Source organism: Emys orbicularis, chromosome 13 (assembly GCF_028017835.1).
Source record: "Emys orbicularis isolate rEmyOrb1 chromosome 13, rEmyOrb1.hap1, whole genome shotgun sequence".
Classification (NCBI taxonomy): domain Eukaryota; kingdom Metazoa; phylum Chordata; order Testudines; family Emydidae; genus Emys; species Emys orbicularis.
The window spans coordinates 50,816,683-50,837,304 of NC_088695.1; the positions used below are offsets into that span (position 1 = coordinate 50,816,683).

At 42.9% G+C, this 20,622-nt stretch overlaps 1 protein-coding gene across 1 annotated transcript in view; it reads right to left on the reverse strand.

Annotated features, from left to right (window-relative positions):
- The window catches only part of CCDC57 (coiled-coil domain containing 57), a 125,738-nt gene that overhangs the window by 62,212 nt on the left and 42,904 nt on the right, over window positions 1–20,622 (reverse strand). The window contains exons 7-10 of the mRNA XM_065415831.1: window positions 18,591–18,791; window positions 11,813–11,971; window positions 10,213–10,375; window positions 8,988–9,122 (exon numbers count right to left, since the gene is read on the reverse strand). Coding sequence (XP_065271903.1) covers window positions 8,988–9,122; window positions 10,213–10,375; window positions 11,813–11,971; window positions 18,591–18,791 — 658 coding nt within the window. The remainder of the gene's footprint in view (window positions 1–8,987; window positions 9,123–10,212; window positions 10,376–11,812; window positions 11,972–18,590; window positions 18,792–20,622) is intronic.

Sequence of the window (20,622 nt, forward strand, 5' to 3'; positions counted from 1 at the left end):
ACCAAAGAGGCAAACGGACGCTCCGGATCCCAGCCCCACACATCCCGTTTCTACGAGGCACTGCATTCCATCCTAGGTGCGGCCGCCACCACTACCCCACCACTGACCGTGGACTCTGAGGATGGGATATTGTCCGCGGCCAGTTCCTCGTCGGAAATGTTAGCGGACGGGGAAGATGAGGAAGGAGATGAGGAGGACGAGGCAGTCGACAGCGCTTGCAACGCTGATTTCCCCGACAGCCAGGAGCTCTTCATCACCCTTACCGAGATCCCCTACCAACCGTCCCCATCCGTTACCCCGGACACAGAATCAGGGGAAGGATCAAGCAGTAAGTGCTTTAAACATCTAAACATTTATTTTTAACGGAACTGGAATATTTATAATATTAACAATGGGGTTTTCATTAAGTCATTTAAACATATAAACTTTTATTTGTAACAGAACTGGAATCTTTATAATATCAACAATTGGTTTTTCATGATTTCTTTGCCTTAGGCGCTTAACTATTTAGTCCCAACTATGTAAAAAAAATCTAACAATGTCCGGATTTTCATGATTTTGCTGGACGCTCCACTCTGTAGTCCCTTCCAGTACAGCTACACCAAAATCCGGTCTATATGTCCGGGAATTGACACGAAATCCTCATGGGAGATCTCTACGTAGCTCTCCTGTAGGTAATGTTCAAGCCTGTGCATCAGGTTCCTTGGCAGGGCGATCTTATTAGGTCCACCATGGTACGACACGTTTCCACGCCAGGACTCTATCAAGTACTCTGGGATCATTGCACGGCAGAGCATGGCGGCATACGGCCCTGGTTTCTGCATGCTCTCCCTAAGCATCCGTTCTCTGTCGCTCTCCGAGATCCTCATCAGGGTGATGTCGCTCATGACGCCCTGCTTTGAATTAGGGAGGGGAATGTTAGTATTGGGACTGCTTTACAGCCACGCGGTGGAGGCGGGAGAGGGGCAGCATACAGGGATCTTTCCCTGGGACAGCCGCGAGAGGGTGGGACAGGGGCAGAGCTCATGCTTCCCTGATTGCTGCCAGCAGAGACTGGCATTGCTTTCAATGCGAAAGGAGCCCAGTGCTTCTATTAAAGTTTTAAGCAGCCACAAGTCTACGGCTTACCATGTTTGCCTGCTACACAAGTTCAGGTGTCCTGCCCCGCTTCTCAGATCGCAACTGCAAGACCCCAGGCACTGAAGGCGAGGGCCGAAAATTCGACCTTGTCCTGAGTGCGCATGTGAGAGGTGCAGTGCATGGTCTTGTTCACAGAGAAAGACTATGTTCTTTGTTCACAACTTCATTTATCTGTCTCAGGAATTCACTCCCTTTTTCCCATTCCCACAGACACATCTGCGACTGTCTCCCAACCCAGCCTGGCATCACACTCCCAGAGGCTAGCGCAGATTAGGCGGAGGAGGAAGAAGACGCGTGAGGACATGTTCTCAGAACTAATGGACTGCTCCAGAGCCCAGGCAGCCCAGCAGACACAGTGGAGGGAGAACTTGTCCCAAATGCACCGAGCAATCATGGAACGGGAGGAGAGGTGGCGTCAGGAAGACCAGCAGGCGACTCAAACGCTGCTTGGACTAATGAGGGAGCAAACGGACACGCTCCGGCGCCTTGTGGATGTTCTGCAAGACCGGAGGCAGGAGGACAGAGCCCCGCTGCAGTCTATCTCTAACCGCCCTCCCCCGCCAACAAGTCCCACACACCCCTCACCCAAAGTCCAAAGAAGGAGGGGCGGCAAGGGCCGTTAAAACTTTCAGTCAACCCCTGCAGACTGCTCTAGCACTAGAAGGCTCTCATTCCCCAAAATTTGAAAAGTCCTTTCCTACCCACCTCACACAAGCCCCCGTCCAAGTTTCCCCCCCCCCCCCCCGTTTCATGTGTGGTTCATAATAAAATATTCGTTTCTGTTAATTACTGTTTCCATGATTTTCTTTTGGAGGAGACTCTGTCTGAAGGGGGGGAAGGTGCTTGGTAATTGGACAGGACAGTCACCTTTAGCAGGGTACAGAGGCGGGGGCAGGTCCAGCATCAGGACACATACACAGTGCAGTCACCAGTTGCCCTGGTCAGTCTGGGAGGTGGTTTTCATGTTCTGGGGGGAAGGGGGGGGTTGATCTGTGACTTTGTGGCGGGGGAGGGCAGTTAGAGATCTTATGCCGCGGTCCTTATCCTGGATCACAGAGCCACGCAGCAGGGGATCTGTAACCCTCCTCCCCCTGCCAGAAAGTCACATAGCCGACACATACACGCAGTCCCGCCCAGGAGTGCTGGCAGGCTCCGCTGAAACAACCAGTCCACCACTGCGGAGCCTGTCATTCCTGGAGTTTAGAAGCATCATTTGCATCAGAACACTAAACCCGGCCCCCGCCACAGTCTGCGTCCCGGGTTTAAAACATTCCCGCGAAAACAGTAATAAAGACAACGGTGTTCATTAACAAAACAGAACAGATTTTATTTTTTGGGAAGGTGGTGAAGGGGGTATGTAACTTGGAAGGATAGTCAACATTAACTGGGTAAAGAAACAGGGGCAGGTTCAGCTTCTGTGTCCACAAACTTAACAGTCACTGGTTACCCTGCTCAGTCTGGAACCTAGCTTTCAAAGCCTCCCGGATGCACAGCGCGTCCCGCTGGGATCTTCTAATCGCCCGGCTGTCTGGCTGGGCGTAATCAGCAGCCAGGCTATTTGCCTCAGCCTCCCACCCCGCCATAAAGGTCTCCCCCTTGCTCTCACACAGATTGTGGAGCACACAGCAAGCTGCTATAACAATGGGGATATTGGGTTCGCTGAGACCACAGCGAGTCAGTAAGCTTCTCCATCTCCCCTTGAGACGGCCAAAAGCACACTCCACCACCATTCTGCACTTGCTCAGCCGGTAGTTGAAGAGTTCTTTTTCTGAGTCCAGGGCGCCAGTATAGGGCTTCATGAGCCAGGGCATTAGTGGGTAGGCAGGGTCCCCGAGGATCACTGTAGGCATCTCCACATCCCCAAGACTTATTTTGTGGTCCGGGAAGTAAATACCTTCCTGCAGCCGTCTAAACAGACCAGAGTTCCTGAACACGCAAGCGTCATGAACCTTGCCCGGCCATCCGACGTTGATGTTTGTAAAACGTCCCCTGTGGTCCACCAGTGCTTGCAGCACCATTGAAAAGTAGCCCTTTCTGTTTATGTACTGGCTGGCCTGGTGGTCCGGTCCCAGGATAGGGATGTGAGTCCCATCTATAGCCCCACCGCAGTTTGGGAATCCCATCGTGGCGAAGCCATCTATGATGACCTCCACGTTTCCCAGGGTCACTACCTTTGACAGCAGTACCTTGACGATTGCGTTGGCTACTTGCATGACAACAACCCCCACGGTAGATTTGCCCACACCAAAGTGGTTCGCGATTCACCTGTAGCTGTCCGGCGTTGCAAGCTTCCAGAGGGCTATGGCCACTCGCTTCTGGACAGTCAGGGCTGCTCGCATCTGGGTGTCCTTGCGCTTCAGGGCAGGGGACAGCAACTCACAAAGTTCGAGGAAAGTCCCCTTCCGCATGCGAAAGTTTTGCAGCCACTGGGATTCATCCCAGACCTGAAGCACTATGCGGTCCCACCAGTCCGTGCTTGTTTCCAGGGCCCAGAATCGCCGTTCCACAATATCCACAAGACCCATTGCCACCGTGATGTCCTGGGCGCTGGGTCTCGTGGTTTCTGACAGCTCTGTGCTACTCTCCGACTTCAGGCCCTCATGGCGGTGCCGTAGCCTCCTCTCCTGATTTCTCTGCATCTGCCTCAGGGAAAGGTGTATGATAAGCTGCGAGGCGTTGAGAACGGCCACAACTGCAGCGATGGTCGCAGCGGGATCCATGCTCGCACTGCTGTGGCGTCCGCGCTGTCACTGATCAGAAAAGTGCGCGAACTGATTTCCCGCCGGCGCTTTCAGGGAGGGAGGGAGGGCGGGAGTGACGGACGGATGACGACAGGTACCCAAAAGCACCCTCGACACATTTTTTTACCCAGAAGGCATTTGGGGCTCGACCCAGAATTCCAATGGGCAGCGGGGACTGCGGGAACTGTGGGATAGCTGCCCACAGTGCACCGCTTCCAATGTCGACGCTTGCCCCGTTAGTGTGGACTCACAAAGTCGAATTACTGTCCTTAGTGTGGACACGCACGTTCGACTTTGTAATATCGATTCCACATATTCGATTTAAGTGAAATCGAACTACTCTCGTAGTGTAGACATACCCTGAGGGAAGAATAAAAGCAGCCAGTATGAATGGAGAGTCAGGTGAGTTTCAGATATATATGGCGATGCAGTCTGCACTTTCTTATAAAGTTGCTGAAGTGACTCTATAAGAAAGGTTACACAGTAACCAGCTTTCCATCGTCAGCCCAGTTTAGTTCCCTCACCTTAGTTTAGTTATGCTACTATATGATACTTATATGAAATGTTATGAGAATGTAAAATTTAAAGTATTGAAGTTGAGGAGTGCTTGCATTTGGGTTTGTGGCTCATATGTGACGAATGGGAGATGGTTTGCAGCAGAGGGTTTGTGATCCATATTAGAAATGTTATGACACTGTGGTATGGCATTTTGGTAGTTGGGTGTAAACAAGCTGTTGTTGGACAGGCAAAGATGAGTATTGATGTGGGGCCAGAGTTAAGGTTGTTTGTGTAACCTAAAGGAATAGATTCTCAGCAGCTGAAAACTGCCATAGATCTATTGACTTCAATGGAGCTATGACAATTTACACCAGCTGAGGATCTGCCCCTAGAACTTGATTCTTAATTTAGATTTCCAGGCTTTCAAATATGTGCTTGTTGTTGTTGTATGAAAATAGTAGAAATACTGTAACAATTTTTTTTCTTAATTGATATGTATTTGCAACCTTAACTATTTTCATGTACGTTGTGCCTGGGAATATATAAAAACGGTATTGTAGTATTTTCTTTGATCTAAAAATTCTGTATCCTAGCTCCCGAAAATAGTAGATCTGGTTAATACTGCTTTTTAATACATACACAGTTCTTCATGTTCTATTCAGGGAGGACCCCATTTTCCTGGTTAACAAGTAGTGATTGGGCACTAGGGTGCACCACAATACATTCTTCACTTTCATCCTTCAGAAAGGCCTGTTATGAATACAGTTCTGCCAAAATCTCAATGGGGTGAAGCAACAGATATAAGCAAAATCAGAAATCTCCTGTCCAGCCCCAGGAAAGTTTTCACATTTCTCAGTGATTTGCAAGTTGATTAGAAGGATTTAAACCTAAAGCAGGAATCAGTAATACAGATGGCAGAGGTGTTGAAAGTTACACATATAGCCAGAAATTAGTGTTTAGGGATTCAACTATGCTTGGGATACATTTTCCTGTTCTACTGCACTGCAGTCCTTAACACAATATAAAATATGAAAGTAGAAAACAAATGAAAGTCCAAAATTAATGCACAAACTGAATGTATCTTGGAAATATGTATTATTAGGCTGATTCGTATTAGATGTTCAGCTACATTATGAAAAAATATGCTAGGGATATGGTTCTCCATTTTTCTTCAATATTCTAACAGACAAGTCTCTTTCCAACTTTCTAAATCCTACCTGCAGATTTCTTCACCACATGATGGTTTTTCATGTCCGATTTATTCCATTTTAATATTTACAGCATAATTTTAAGCATTGCTGAAAGACTCTTTATTGCCTGCTTCCCCATTTAGAGTACAGCAACCACAAAAATGTTTTCCTCTGGAATATTTTCAGATTTTCAAATTTTCCTTCTGCTCTCTCAATCTGGGATTCTCGACAGTCTCCCAAATTTTTGTTCAGTCAGAGGTGGCATAATTATGTAAATACACATGACAAGCCTGTCCCTTAACTGTTACTTGCAGCAGTGGGATGATATTTCTGTCTACCTCATCACAATGAAACTTATAAAATAGTATTTTTTTAATATTTCCAACATAATTTAATTTCTTTCAGATCTTTAGCACATGCCATTCAAAGGCAAAAATTATTCCCTGAACATTATAATTCCTTCCACTGTAATATTCAAACAAGAAGCCAAGTCTCTGTCTACACACAATTTATGTGCCTGCTTTCTATTTCTGGTCATATACGAGCTGGTCCAGAGCCAAGTATCTGTGGACTACAATCTTCAAGGACAGAAGGCAGCAAGAATGATTTTGCAGTACTAAAAGGCCACTTTACTTCAACAAGGGATGGGAAATATACAGTCCTTCAAGGACAGCCACAATGACATATTAATATAAGATTAGAATTACAGGATATGAGACGGGGCTGGGGAGGAGCCAACCACTTCATCTTTGTCCACAACAAATTTTAAAACCATATTACCACCTAATGAAAACACAAACTAACTTTCACTTATAATCAATTTTTCTAGCTAACTGCAGAAATAAATTGAGAAAAATAGTACATTCTTCCTAAAATCCTCAAAAGGAATAATTCCTTATAAAATTTTTGGTGGGGCTCAGAGGTCAGGGGTACAAGCTGTAGAGCCCTCTAAATTGCAGTCTGGGGGCAAAAACCCCCAGTAGGAGAAAATACCTGCCATACCTCCATCATACCTGGTGCATGGGGTCGCAGTGCCACTCAAGGATAGACAGTACACTTATAAAATTTGCAGATGATACCAAGGTGGGAGGGGTTGCAAGTGCTTTGGAGGATAAGATTAAAATTCAAAATAATCTGGACAAATTGGACAATGATCTGATATAAATAGGATGAAATTCAATAAGGACAAATGCAAAGTACTCCACTTAGGAAGGAACAATCAGTTGCACACATACAAAATGGGAAATGACTGCCTAGGAAGAAGTATTGCGGAAAGGGATCTGGGAGTCATAGTGGAGCACAAGCTAAATATGAGTCAATAGTGTAACACTGTTGCCAAAAAAGCAAACATCATTCTGCAGGACTGTTGTAAGCAAGACACAAGAAGTAATTCTTCCATTCTACTCCATGCTGATTAGGCCTCAACTGGAGTATTGTGTCCAATTCTGAGCGCCACCTATCAGGAAAGGTCTGGACAAATTGGAGAAAGTCCAGAGGAGAGCAACAAAAATGTCTAGAAAACAGGACCTATGAGGAAATATTGAAAAAAAATTGGTTTGTTTAGTCTGGAGAAGAGAAGACTGAGGGGGGACATGAAGTACAGAAAGAAGAGGGTGAAAAATTGTTCTCCTTAGCCTCTGAGGATAGGACTAGAAGCAATGGGCTTAAATTGTAGCAGGGGAGGTTTAGGTTGGACATTAGGAAAGACTTCCTGTAAGGATAGTTAAGTACAGGAACAAATTGCCTAGGGAGGTTGTGGAATCTCCATCATTGGAGGTTTTTAAGAACAGGTTAGACAAACATCTGTCAGGAATGATCTAATTATTACCTAGTCCTGCCTTGAGTGCATGGGACTGGACTATGACCTCTTGAGGTCCCTTCCAGTCCTATACTTTTATGATTCTATGATTCAGGGAAAACTCAGCAGAGAATCATTCTTCCATGCATAGGCGCTGGGCTATATGGGCTCATGGGGGACCAGGCCCCACCAATATTCTGGAAAGAAGGCCCAGCCCTACCAATGTTTAAGCCAAGAGTGCAACCAGAAGAGGGGATCCAGGTTACTTACTGGGACACCCCAAATTTGAGTGGCATTGGGGGTATCTGGGCCAAATTTGAGTGGCACTGTGACCCTATGCACCAAGTATGCTGGAGGTATGGCAGGTATTTTTCTCCTAATTGGGGGGGTTTCACCCCCACAGACTCCAATTATAGGAGGCGCTGTCCCTTGCACCCCTGACCTCTGGGCCCCACTAAAAATTTTACAAATGCAGCACCTATGCTTCCATGTGATGGGATGATGACTATTGCCCTACGTCCCACTGTGCTTAAGTACATTTGCAACTGAACCCTATGTTTGCAAATTGGACTTCCTGCTGAGACGAATTAGTAAAATGGCAGCTCTTAATGGGAGACAGTAATTGAGATATTAAAACAGCAGCAGGCATTCTAAACAGATTTTGCAATTTCATATATTTTTAACATATTCATTTAAGACTAACATAACCTTAAAATCTGCACTGTGCCAACCCTGGAGCAGAACAGAGAATCACAATTCTTTCTCTGCTCCTCCTTTTCTTGGAGCAGTTTACCTCCCCTGTACACCTGGCATAATACTTTGGCCAGTGAGTGACTGGGGCAGTCAGGGCTCCTCCCCATCCCTGTCCACTCGTTCAAAGTAGTGGAAGAGCAGCCTCTTCTGTCCTTCCTATGGCCAGAATCTAAATCTGAGCAGGACCAAACAGGGGAGTAAGAGAGGGCCCATTGCATGACTGAATAAGGCCAATGATAATCTAGCCCAGAGGTCCCCAACGCGGTGCCCGCGGGCGCCATTGTGCCCGCGTACTGGCCGGCAGACGAGCATCCGGTGAAATGCCGCCGACAAGCAGCAACGTCAATAGGTGTCGCCGCCGAAATGCCGCCAATTTTCGGCGGCATTTTGGCGGCGACACCTCTGGATGACACTGCTTGTCGGCGGCATTTTGGCGGATGCTCGTCCACCGCCACGGTCCTCCGTGAGTCGTCGTCTGGTGCCTGCCAGATGAAAAAGGTTGGGGACCACTGATCTAGCCCTTAGTTACCTAAGGTGTTCGCATTAATCACTGCATTTTCCTTTAAAGGATAATATCCCAAAATGAATTGTTGAGGTCTCTGACCGTCCTTTCCAGTGCACACATTACATCTGTTAAATGGAATATCTTCTATGGTATACATTGACCAGAGGTACAGATACTTAACACATTTGTAAAGGCTAGTGTAGACACCCCTATACATTTGTTCCAGGCTGGAAATGTTTGTACCTCAAATTAACAAGCAATCAATTAACTTGAGGTATACAAATTTAGTGAAGACAAGCCCCACATAGCTAGCTTTATCGGAATTAATTCAACCAAAGACAAGGCAATAAGTGTTGTCTAACCTGTTTCTCTCCTTCAGGCAATATACCATGTTTCTGAAGTGCCTGCACTGCTTGGTCTCTTTCAAAGGTCAAAGCAGACAGGACTGTTTCCATTTCACACAGCTTCTGTTCCTTCTCTTGTAGCTGAGCTGTAACCTATAAACACAAAATTACTGTGTCTTAAGTACAGACAGTACAGAGCTATTAGAAGGGAGGAACAATGGTCTTCTGGTTCAATCACATGACAGGAAATCAAGAAACATGTGTTCTATTTCTGGCTCTGCCACAGACCTCCTGTGTGACCCTGAAAAAGTCACTTAACTTCCCTGTGCCTCAACTTCCTAAACTGTAAAAGTGACAATAATAATAATTTGCCTCCCAGATATTCATTAATGTCTATAAAGCACTTGGGATACAGAATGGTGTTATAAAACACCAGGATTAAAGTTTACTTTTTAAAATAGTAAACAGGTCATTTCGTTATACCCATGTGGTTACTTAGCAACTGGCCATTGACAACCATCAACCAGTACATTCTGTAAAATCTCTGAACAAGAAGGTATGTCTGCAATGTAGTCCATTCTACATGGGACTATACTTTAAAACCATTCAGAGATTGAAGCTGATGCAAAATCCAATGGCTTGCTTCATGAGCAGGGCATATTGCTGGAAGAATATGACACCAGTGCTCTGGGATCTACACTGGCTCCCCATTGGTTTCCAGGTGGAGTTTATGTACCTGAGGAATCACTTCTCTTTCCATGCCATACTGACACAGCTGGGGTGTTCAACCTAAACCCCTTTCATTAGAAAAGAGAAAAGGGTGGCTGGCAGAGTGTTCTCCATGAGGGCTCCGAGACCTAGGACTTGCTCCCCTCACTTGATCCAAAATATCCCAAATTTGGGTGACTTCCTGAAAACATTGCAAAATAAATCTGTTTGATAGGCTCTGGGGAGAGTTCTGAGGGTAAGCTTCCCATAATGATGAAGGAGTAGAAAAGAGTATTTGTAGGTGTCTGGCTGTCTGAATTCCTGTTGAAATGATTACTTTAATGCGGCTGGGATTTTATTTATTGTTTTATTAATGATGTTAAGGTGCCTACAGCTTTGGACAGGGTATCTTTTTTTTATTATTCTAAATCCAAGTAAGTAGTCCGTAGAATCACAGAAATGTAAGGCTGGAAGAGACCTCGAGAGTGATGAAACCACTCAGTACAGACCAAAGTCAATTTGATCTAATAATGACCTGGTCCCTTGCTGTTGACAGGCTCTGTATTAGATCCTCTGATTTCTGATATTGATTTCTTTCAGCATTTTCACAGCGCCGCTGCCAGTCCAGTTCTGCTTGCACTTTAGCCCGTTCCAGAATCTGCTCTCGTTCTGCTGCCAGAGACAGTTGCTGCTTATACCTATGACACAGAGGACCAGCGTGAATGTTTTTTTCCGTTCCCTGAATTTCTAGTTCAATTACTAAAAGACCATCGAACTGGGGAAACAACATAGTATGTCCAATATCTGAAGCTCTGGTGCTGAAGGGAGATTTTAATTATTGAAATATACAATGGGTAACTAACTAACATTTTGAACTCTGTAGAGGGCAACTTCTTGTTTCAAAGAGTGTGGAAGACAATCTGAGGAGAGGCAATTTTGGATTTTATATGTACTTGGAAGGGTGCTAATTAGGGTATTGATAGTAAAGGAGAACTCTTGGAGTACATACCAATCAATTTGGTGAATTTACAAAACTGAGAAAGAAAATTATAAAGAAGTAGTTAGACAAAGTTACACCAATTCTATAAAGAACAACTAGAGAAATGAAGGGAACTATTGGACAAGGTCCCATGAACAGAAGTATTAATGGGGAAAGAAGTAAGTGAAGGATGGAAGATCCTACAGGATATTGTACCACAAAGGAGGCACAGAGGGAAGGCTAATGTGTCATGAAAGAAGATAGTTATGTATACAGCTGAAATGAATACTGGGATTATACAAGAAATGGAAAAAGGGAGTGTAGAGATAAGGTAGGAATATAGTATTCATGGATAGTAAATCAACTTGTAGAAATGAATTCAAAATGGCAAAAAAAATTGTTAGCTGAATGGGTAAATGAAATGAGAAGAAATTACAACCATGGAAAAAAACTAGGTTGTGTGAAATAGAATACGACTCTGGTTAAACAAAGATGGAGATAACAACATAGAGAAACTCCAGGATGATTGAACTGTGATTTTTCTTCCATTTGTAATATAACAGAAAAGTAGAATGAGACACCTTGAGAATGGAATATAATTGATGCTCGGGTGAACCAGGACACATGGTTGATAGGGGAAAGTAAAAGAATCAGTCTTAAGGGTGGGATTTTCCAGAGCACTCAGCATTGACTAAATGCTGCTCCCACTGAAATCAACGCCAAAATTCCTATTGATTTAAATGGCACCAAGGGTAGGTCCAATCACTTGGAGTATGTCTACACTGCAAGTGGGAGCAAGCCTTTCAGTTCAGATAGACAGACTTACACTAGTGGGGGCTTGAGCTAACGTGCTAAAAATAGCAGTGTGGATGCTGTGGCTTGGGCTGCAGCTTGGGGTCTCAAGCCCATCTGACCCCCTGGGTCTGAGCTAGGGTGGCCAGCTCATGTCTTCTCTGAAGCTGCAACCTCCACAGTGCTATTTTTAGGGTGCTAGCTTGAGCCCCCATTGCAAGTCTGTCCACCTGGGCTAGAAGGCTCGCTCCCAGCTACAGTGCAGACATATCCTGAGAGCTTTTAAAATACCCACTCTAAATATTTATCCCTAAACAAAAACATTAAGGGGTCAAAGGTTTAGCAATCTCTTAGAATCCCTTACCTTTCTATATCCTGCTGGAATCTGGCCAATTCTGCCCTCAGCTTCACCTCCTCCTCATGCAATGACTGAATTTGAAGGTCTTTAGAAACAGTCTCTTTGGAGATCTGAGCTAGATGAGAATCCCAGCTTGTTTTCAGTGTTGTTAGCTCTCCTTGAAGCCTATACAAAGTATATAAAAACATATACTTCTACAAACAAAATATCTTTTTTCTTTTTAAGACAGCAAGCAAGTCTTATTCAAAGCAACTGATTCTATTAAATACATGTCTATTAAACCTCTACCTCGATATAACGCTGTCCTCGGGAGCCAAAAAATCTTACCGCGTTATAGGTGAAACCGCGTTCTATCGAACTTGCTTTGATCCACCTGAGTGCGCAGCCCCGCCCCCCCCGGAGCACTGCTTTACCACATTATATCCGAATTCGTGTTATATCGGGTCGCGTTATATTGGGGTAGAGGTGTATTATCCTCCTAAAAGTTACATTTTGCAAATATACCAAAGCAATATTAATATTAATGATGATTTCTCTAAAAACCACAGAAATTAATAGACTTTCAGTGAAGAGGACTGAGGACTGTTTTATGACAAATCTTTTTAAATATCACAGAAGCGCCGACTTTTTTGAGTCAGAAATGTGTGCTTGCAAATTGTGTACTATCAAATGTGTAGAAAAATGGAGGCACCCTAGACAAAAAGGCTCATGTTGTTCCAGCTGCAGTCTTCCAGGCCAAGGGAAGCCTTAAAACAGGCTCCTTAGCCAAAGAGGCTCATTTCTACCAGTAAGTTATTGTCTTCCTGAATTATGTCAGCTGTTATTTTCTCAATATCAGTCCACATTTCCAATATACACACAGCTCAGAGTCCATATGAGGAGGTTGACAAGAAGTTCAAAAAGAGGAAAGGATGGTAAATCCTAGGCCAGCAGAAAAGCCTCTGGTATTTACTTATCTTACCCTTTAAAGCGTTATTGTGGAGACCAAGCCCACTTTCTTCCCTCCTACCTTTCTTCTATCCTATCTCCACAACCAATATTAAATTTATCCCCAACATTCACCAGGGGATATGCTACTTTTCAAGAAACAACATGCCAGTACAGTAGTTGAAGGGGATCAAAAGATCCTAGTATGTCTTAGGATCGGGCACACAAGGGGGATGCCAAACCCAAAGGGCAAACACATCCAACACTCCCTGATCACCCCAATCCCAGACATGATGGGCACAAAACAAGACTAACTCCTAGATGAGACCATCCATCTCTGTGACTTTACCTGTGACCATCTCTCTGGAGGAGGGACACCTGGAGCATACAATCTGAAACTCAGGTTCATGCTGGTTATATGAAGATAGTAATAGTTCTATTGATGACCCATCAACAACTTAATATCAGCCAAGACACATGACCTCAAAGACTGTCAGCAGAATTTGGCTAGATGATTGTGTCAGTCATGTGCTGCTCATCTCCGGGGTACAAAATATATTAAAATAATCATTCCGGGGTACAAAATATATCGGAAGGACAGAACAGGCCGTGCAGGGGGAGGAGTGGCACTATATGTTAAAGAAAGTGTAGATTCAAATGAAGTAAAAATCTTAAGCGAATCCACAGGTTCCATAGAGTCTCTATGGATAGAAATTTCATGCTCTAGTAAAAATATAACATTAGGGATCTATTATCGACCACCTGACCAGGACAGTAATAGTGATGATGAAATGCTAAGGGAAATTAGAGAGGCTATCAAAATTAAGAACCCAATAATAGTGGGGGATTTCAATTATCCCCATATTGACTGGGAACATTTCACTTCAGGACGAAATGCAGAGATAAAATTTCTCGATACTTTAAATGACTGCTTCATGGAGCAGCTGGTACGGGAACCCACAAGGGGAGAGGCGACTCTAGATTTAATCCTGAGTGGAGCGCAGGAGCTGGTCCAAGAGGTAACTATAGCGGGACCGCTTGGAAATAGTGACCATAATACAATAGCATTCAACATCCCTGTGGTGGGAAGAACACCTCAACTGCCCAACACTGTGGCCTTTAATTTCAAAAGGGGGAACTATACAAAAATGAGGGGGTTAGTTAGACAAAAGTTAAAAGGTACAGTGACTAAAGTGAAATCCCTGCAAGTTGCGTGGGCCCTTTTTAAAGACACCATAATAGAGGCTCAACTTCAATGTATACCCCAAATTAAGAAAAACAGTAAAAGAACTAAAAAAGAGCCACCGTGGCTTAACAACCATGTAAAAGAAGCAGTGAGAGATAAAAAGACTTCCTTTAAAAAGTGGAAGTCAAATCCTAGTGAGGCAAATAGAAAGGAGCACAAACACTGCCAACTTAAGTGCAAGAGTGTAATAAGAAAAGCCAAAGAGGAGTTTGAAGAACGGCTAGCCAAAAACTCCAAAGGTAATAACAAAATGTTTTTTAAGTACATCAGAAGCAGGAAGCCTGCTAAACAACCAGTGGGGCCCCTTGACGATGAAAATACAAAAGGAGCGCTTAAAGATGATAAAGTCATTGCGGAGAAACTAAATGGATTCTTTGCTTCAGTCTTCACGGCTGAGGATGTTAGGGAGATTCCCAAACCTGAGCTGGCTTTTGTAGGTGACAAATCTGAGGAACTGTCACAGATTGAAGTATCACTAGAGGAGGTTTTGGAATTAATTGGTAAACTCAACATTAACAAGTCACCGGGACCAGATGGCATTCACCCAAGAGTTCTGAAAGAACTCAAATGTGAAGTTGCGGAACTATTAACTAAGGTTTGTAACCTGTCCTTTAAATCGGCTTCGGTACCCAATGACTGGAAGTTAGCTAATGTAACGCCAATATTTAAAAAGGGCTCTAGGGGTGATCCCGGCAATTACAGACCGGTAAGTCTAACGTCGGTACCGGGCAAATTAGTTGAAACAATAGTAAAGAACAAAATTGTCAGACACATAGAAAAACATAAACTCTTGAGCAATAGTCAACATGGTTTCTGTAAAGGGAAATCGTGTCTTACTAATCTATTAGAGTTCTTTGAAGGGGTCAACAAACATGTGGACAAGGGGGATCCGGTGGACATAGTGTACTTAGATTTCCAGAAAGCCTTTGACAAGGTCCCTCACCAAAGGCTCTTACGTAAATTAAGCTGTCATGGGATAAAAGGGAAGGTCCTTTCATGGATTGAGAACTGGTTAAAGGACAGGGAACAAAGGGTAGGAATTAATGGTAAATTCTCAGAATGGAGAGGGGTAACTAGTGGTGTTCCCCAAGGGTCAGTCCTAGGACCTATCCTATTCAATTTATTCATAAATGATCTGGAGAAAGGGGTAAACAGTGAGGTGGCAAAGTTTGCAGATGATACTAAACTACTCAAGATAGTTAAGACCAAAGCAGATTGTGAAGAACTTCAAAAAGATCTCACAAAACTAAGTGATTGGGCAACAAAATGGCAAATGAAATTTAATGTGGATAAATGTAAAGTAATGCACATTGGAAAAAATAACCCCAACTATACATACAACATGATGGGGGCTAATTTAGCTACAACGAGTCAGGAAAAAGATCTTGGCGTCATCGTGGATAGTTCTCTAAAGATGTCCACGCAGTGTGCAGAGGCGGTCAAAAAAGCAAACAGGATGTTAGGAATCATTAAAAAGGGGATAGAGAATAAGACTGAGAATATATTATTGCCCTTATATAAATCCATGGTTCGCCCACATCTCGAATACTGTGTACAGATGTGGTCTCCTCACCTCAAAAAAGATATTCTAGCACTAGAAAAGGTTCAGAAAAGAGCAACTAAAATGATTAAGGGTTTAGAGAGGGTCCCATATGAGGAAAGATTAAAGAGGCTAGGACTCTTCAGTTTGGAAAAGAGAAGACTAAGGGGGGACATGATAGAGGTATATAAAATCATGAGTGATGTTGAGAAAGTGGATAAGGAAAAGTTATTTACTTATTCCCATAATACAAGAACTAGGGGTCACCAAATGAAATTAATAGGCAGCAGGTTTAAAACAAATAAAAGGAAGTTCTTCTTCACGCAGCGCACAGTCAACTTGTGGAACTCCTTACCTGAGGAGGTTGTGAAGGCTAGGACTATAACAATGTTTAAAAGGGGACTGGATACATTCATGGTGGCTAAGTCCATAAATGGCTATTAGCCAGGATGGGTAAGAATGGTGTCCCTAGCCTCTGTTCGTCAGAGGATGGAGATGGATGGCAGGAGAGAGATCACTTGATCATTGCCTGTTAGGTTCACTCCCTCTGGGGCACCTGGCATTGGCCACTGTCGGTAGACAGATACTGGGCTAGATGGACCTTTGGTCTGACCCAGTACGGCCTTTCTTATGTTCTTATGTTCTTATCTCAACCTGTCTGGTATTGATATATCACAAGCTCAGAGAGGGGAGAGAAGGTGGAATGACCATAGAATCATAGGACTGGAAGGGACCTCGAGAGGTCATCTAGTCCAGTCCTCTGCACTCATGGCAGGACTAAGTATTATCTAGACCATTTCTGACAGGTGTTTGTCAAACCTGCTCTTAAAAATCTCCAATGATGGAGATTCACAACCTCCCTAGGCAATTTATTTCAGTGCTTAAAAATCCTGAGAGTTAGGAAGTTTTTCCTAATGTCCAACCTAAACCTCCTTTGCTGCAATTTAACCCCCTTGCTTCTTGTCCTATCCTCAGAGATTAAGAAGAACAATTTTTTTCCTTCTTCCTTGTAACAACCTTTTACGTACTTGAAAACTGTTGTCATGCCCCCTCTCAGTCTTCTCTTTTCCAGACTAAAAAAACCCCAATTTTTTCAATCTTATCTCATAGGTCATGTTTTCTAGACTTTTAATCATTTTTGTTGCTCTTCTCTGGTCTCTCTCCAATTTGCCCACATCCTTCCTGAAATGTGGCTCCCAGAACTGGGCACACTACTCCAGTTGAGGCCTACTCAGCGCAGAGTAGAGTGGAAGAATTACTTCTCATGTTTTGCTTACAACAGTCCAGCTAATACATCCCAGAATGACGTTTGCTTTTTTTGCAACAACGTTACACTGTTGATTCACATTTAGCTTGTGGTCCACTATGACCCCCAGATCCCTTTCCACAATACTCCTTCCTAGGCAGTCATTTCCCATTTTGTATGTGTGCAACCTATTGTTCCTTCCTAAATGGAGTACTTTGCATTAGTCCTTATTGAATTTCATCCTATTTACTTCAGACCATTTCTCCAGTTTGTCCAGATCATTTTGAATTTTAATCCTGTCCTCCAAAGCACTTGCAACCCCTCCCAGCTTGGTATCATCCACAAACTTTATAAGTGTACTCGCTATGCCTTTATCTACTAAATCATTGATGAAGATATTGAACAGAATCGGACCCAGAACTGATCCCTGTGGGACCCCACTCATTTTGTCCTTCCAGCATGACTGCGAACCACTGATAACTACTCTCTGGGAATGGTTTTCTAACCAGTTTTACACCCACCTTATAGTAGCTCCATCTGGGTTGCATTTCCCTAGTTTGTTTATGAGAGGGTCATTCGAGATGGTATAAAAAAAACTTTACTAAAGTCAAGATATACCACATCTACCGCTTCCCCTCTATCCACAAGGCTTGTTACCCATCAAAGAAAGCTATCAGGTTGGTTGACACGATTTGTTCTTGACAAATCCATGCTGACTGTTACTTATCACCTTATTATCTTCTAGATGTTTGCAACTTGATTGCTTAATTATTTGCTCCATTATCTTTCTGGGTACAGAAGTTAAGCTGACTGGTCTGTAATTCCCCGGGTTGTCCTTATTTCCCTTTTTATAGATTGGCACTATATTTGCCCTTTTCCCATCTTCTGGAATCTCTCCCATCTTCCATGACTTTTCAAAGATAATCGCTAATGGCTCAGATACCTCCTCAGTCAGCTCCTTGAGTATTCTAGGATACATTTCATCAGGCCCTGGTGACTTGAAGACATCTAACTTGTCTAAGTAATTTTTAACTTGTTCTTTCCCTATTTTAGCCTCTGATCCTACCTCATTTTCACTGGTATTCACTATGTTAGACATCCAATCACCACCAACCTTCTTTGTGAAAACCGAAACAAAGAATCATTAAGCACCTCTGCCATTTCTACATTTTCTGTTATTATAACAGGAGTACTTGTGGCACCACAAGTACTCCTGTTATTTTTGCGGATACAGACTAACACGGCTGCTACTCTGAAACCTGACATTTTCTGTTATTGTTTCCCCTCCACCCCCACTGAGTAACGGGCTTATCCCATCTTGTAGCTATTTTGGCATTATAATGCTGGAAAAATATTACTAAAATTCCAAACAAAAAAACCCCAAATCCTAAAACCCCTTATTGTTTTTAAAAATATTAGTTCACATGAGAGTAGTACAATTTCTAAACTTATAATTTAGCCAAATCAAAACAGATTTTACCAGACTATAAAAGTCCAACCTAAGGACTATATCCATGCCATATTTTAACTTTAACAACCTCTCACTTTCAACAATAGAGAGGTTAAAAAAAGTCTTAAATCTTTATGTTGGTAATAGCAAAAATACATTTTTTCCACTGGTTCTACTCTCAAAAACATTTTTCTTCCAAAATTCTATACTCACCTTTGGTCAGATACCACACCTGGTATTTAAAGCAATCTTAATTAAATAATTGTACACTTTTTGATTCATATAAGCAATGAAACACAACACTGCTCATGTAAGATATTCTGAATTCTATCTTCACTTGTATTTCACTGAACTAAGATGAATCAAATCACTCACTTTTCAATAACAGTGTCTTTCTCTTTCAAACAATCTGCATGCTTCCATTCCCTTCTACGCAGCTCCATTTCCAGAGTTTCATGACTTATTTGCAGTTCTCTTATCTGATTTTCCCACTTCTGTATTTGCTCAGCATGGACTTCTTTCACTGAAGCCAGTACTGCATCCTTTTCCTTGGCAAAGCGATCTAGCACCTCATGTCTAGAAACACAAATATGCAAAATAAGGCCATTGTTTGTTTGGGTTTTCCCCTCAAGTCCAAGATTTAAAATGAAGACACACATACCCCTAACTGATACAAAGTATAGAGTAAACTTGTGTGTATCAGTGGGACTGACAAATATTTGTGTCACTTCTGTTTGCAAAGATCTGGAGAACTAAAAAGTCAAAGCTCTCAGAACAAGTACCAAAACCATTAGAGTCAAACTCATCTATCCATGGGACAGATTAAATATTTTCTTCAACAAAGAATGATACTATTCAAAGGAGCCAAGCAATCTGGAGTGAAATGACAACAATATATTATATAATTTTAATGAGTTTAGCAGCCATTCGGCAAAGCACTTAAGCATGTGCTTACCCTTAAGTACGTAAAATAGCCCATTTGACAACAGTGGGACCACTCATGCTTAAAGTTAAGCACATATTGAAATGCTTTATTGAATCAAGGCATTAAACTTCAACAACATTAACAAAACTGTAACTTTCTTAATACGCTTTCTTAATTGACTGACAATATGCTTTGTTAACGCAGAGTTAAGGTTGCCCTGGGGTGTCTTGTGTCCTTCTGGAAGGTCAAATTCAGTTACACTCAAACCTCTAAAAACTAGGAAATGAAGAATTGAGGTACAAGTCCACACAACCTTAACTTTTCCCTCTTTGAGCAATGACCCAATAAACCCACCTGCTCACACTCTGTTTTTGAAGACAGTGCAGAAGAATAACGGAACAGGGCACAAGGTCATTGTAGGACAGGATCTAATGCTTTCTTTTTGCAAAAGCAAAACTTCTGCTTAGGTGAACTGTATTTAACAGGAGTTACCTACACCTATTCACTCAAATACTGAGCCAACTCCACAGAAACAACACCATACATGCTAAGTTTCCAGCCTCTTCATCCTTATGCACAGGATGCCATCTAACATTATACTTTCATTTACCCATCATTAAACTCACAGATCATTCTCATATCCCACCTTGCTGCTGACTATCCCCATGGCAAGAAGACTCCTGGGCACCGCTAATGACACACGTCACACAGCTCAGTGCTGAAATGAAGCTAAGTGCATCCTTCAACGTACACACTCAACTCCTTCCTTTCATCACACACAAGGGGAGAGGGGCTCAGACCATTTGAAGGGCAAGGCCTCCCAGATTGCTTCATATCACAATCGCAGCTCTGCCAACCTTCTCCAACTAGTCCTTCTGCCATTCAATACAGCTACAGCTGACAGTGAATGCAGCTGTAGTGCATGCAGATATTTCCAAGTTACAGAGCTGGGAATAGAGTCCAGATCTTCTTAGTCCCAGTCCAGAGTTCTTTTTGCTAGGCCACATGGCTGCTATGTTATTCTTAAGTGCTCCTCCTCTCATTGTACATTTTGCTAGTTTAATGGGGATAATGGTCCTGCTTTGAAATGTTTGGCTTGTATAGTTGCTGACAGGACCCGTGAAAGAAACGACAGACATGGTCTATGTGCCAAAATTTCAAAGTGCTATTATTTTAGATTTTTGACTGTTCTATGCATTTCATAAGTTTATTGCTCTCTTATGTTTAAATTTAATTCTCTGAGTAATGAGTTCTAAAATGCCTAACCTGTCCTGGCTGGAGTAATTATCCCTATGGTAACTTTAAAAAAAAAAGATATATCATATCTAGTTGTTTTGTTTCTAATGGTGGCACACATCCGCACATTACCTCGATATTGGTGCACATAACAAAATTCATTCTGCACATGGATGAAAAAAATTAGAGGGAACATTACCTATGACCCATCTCCATTCATCCCCTCCCAATCCTCATAATCCCCAT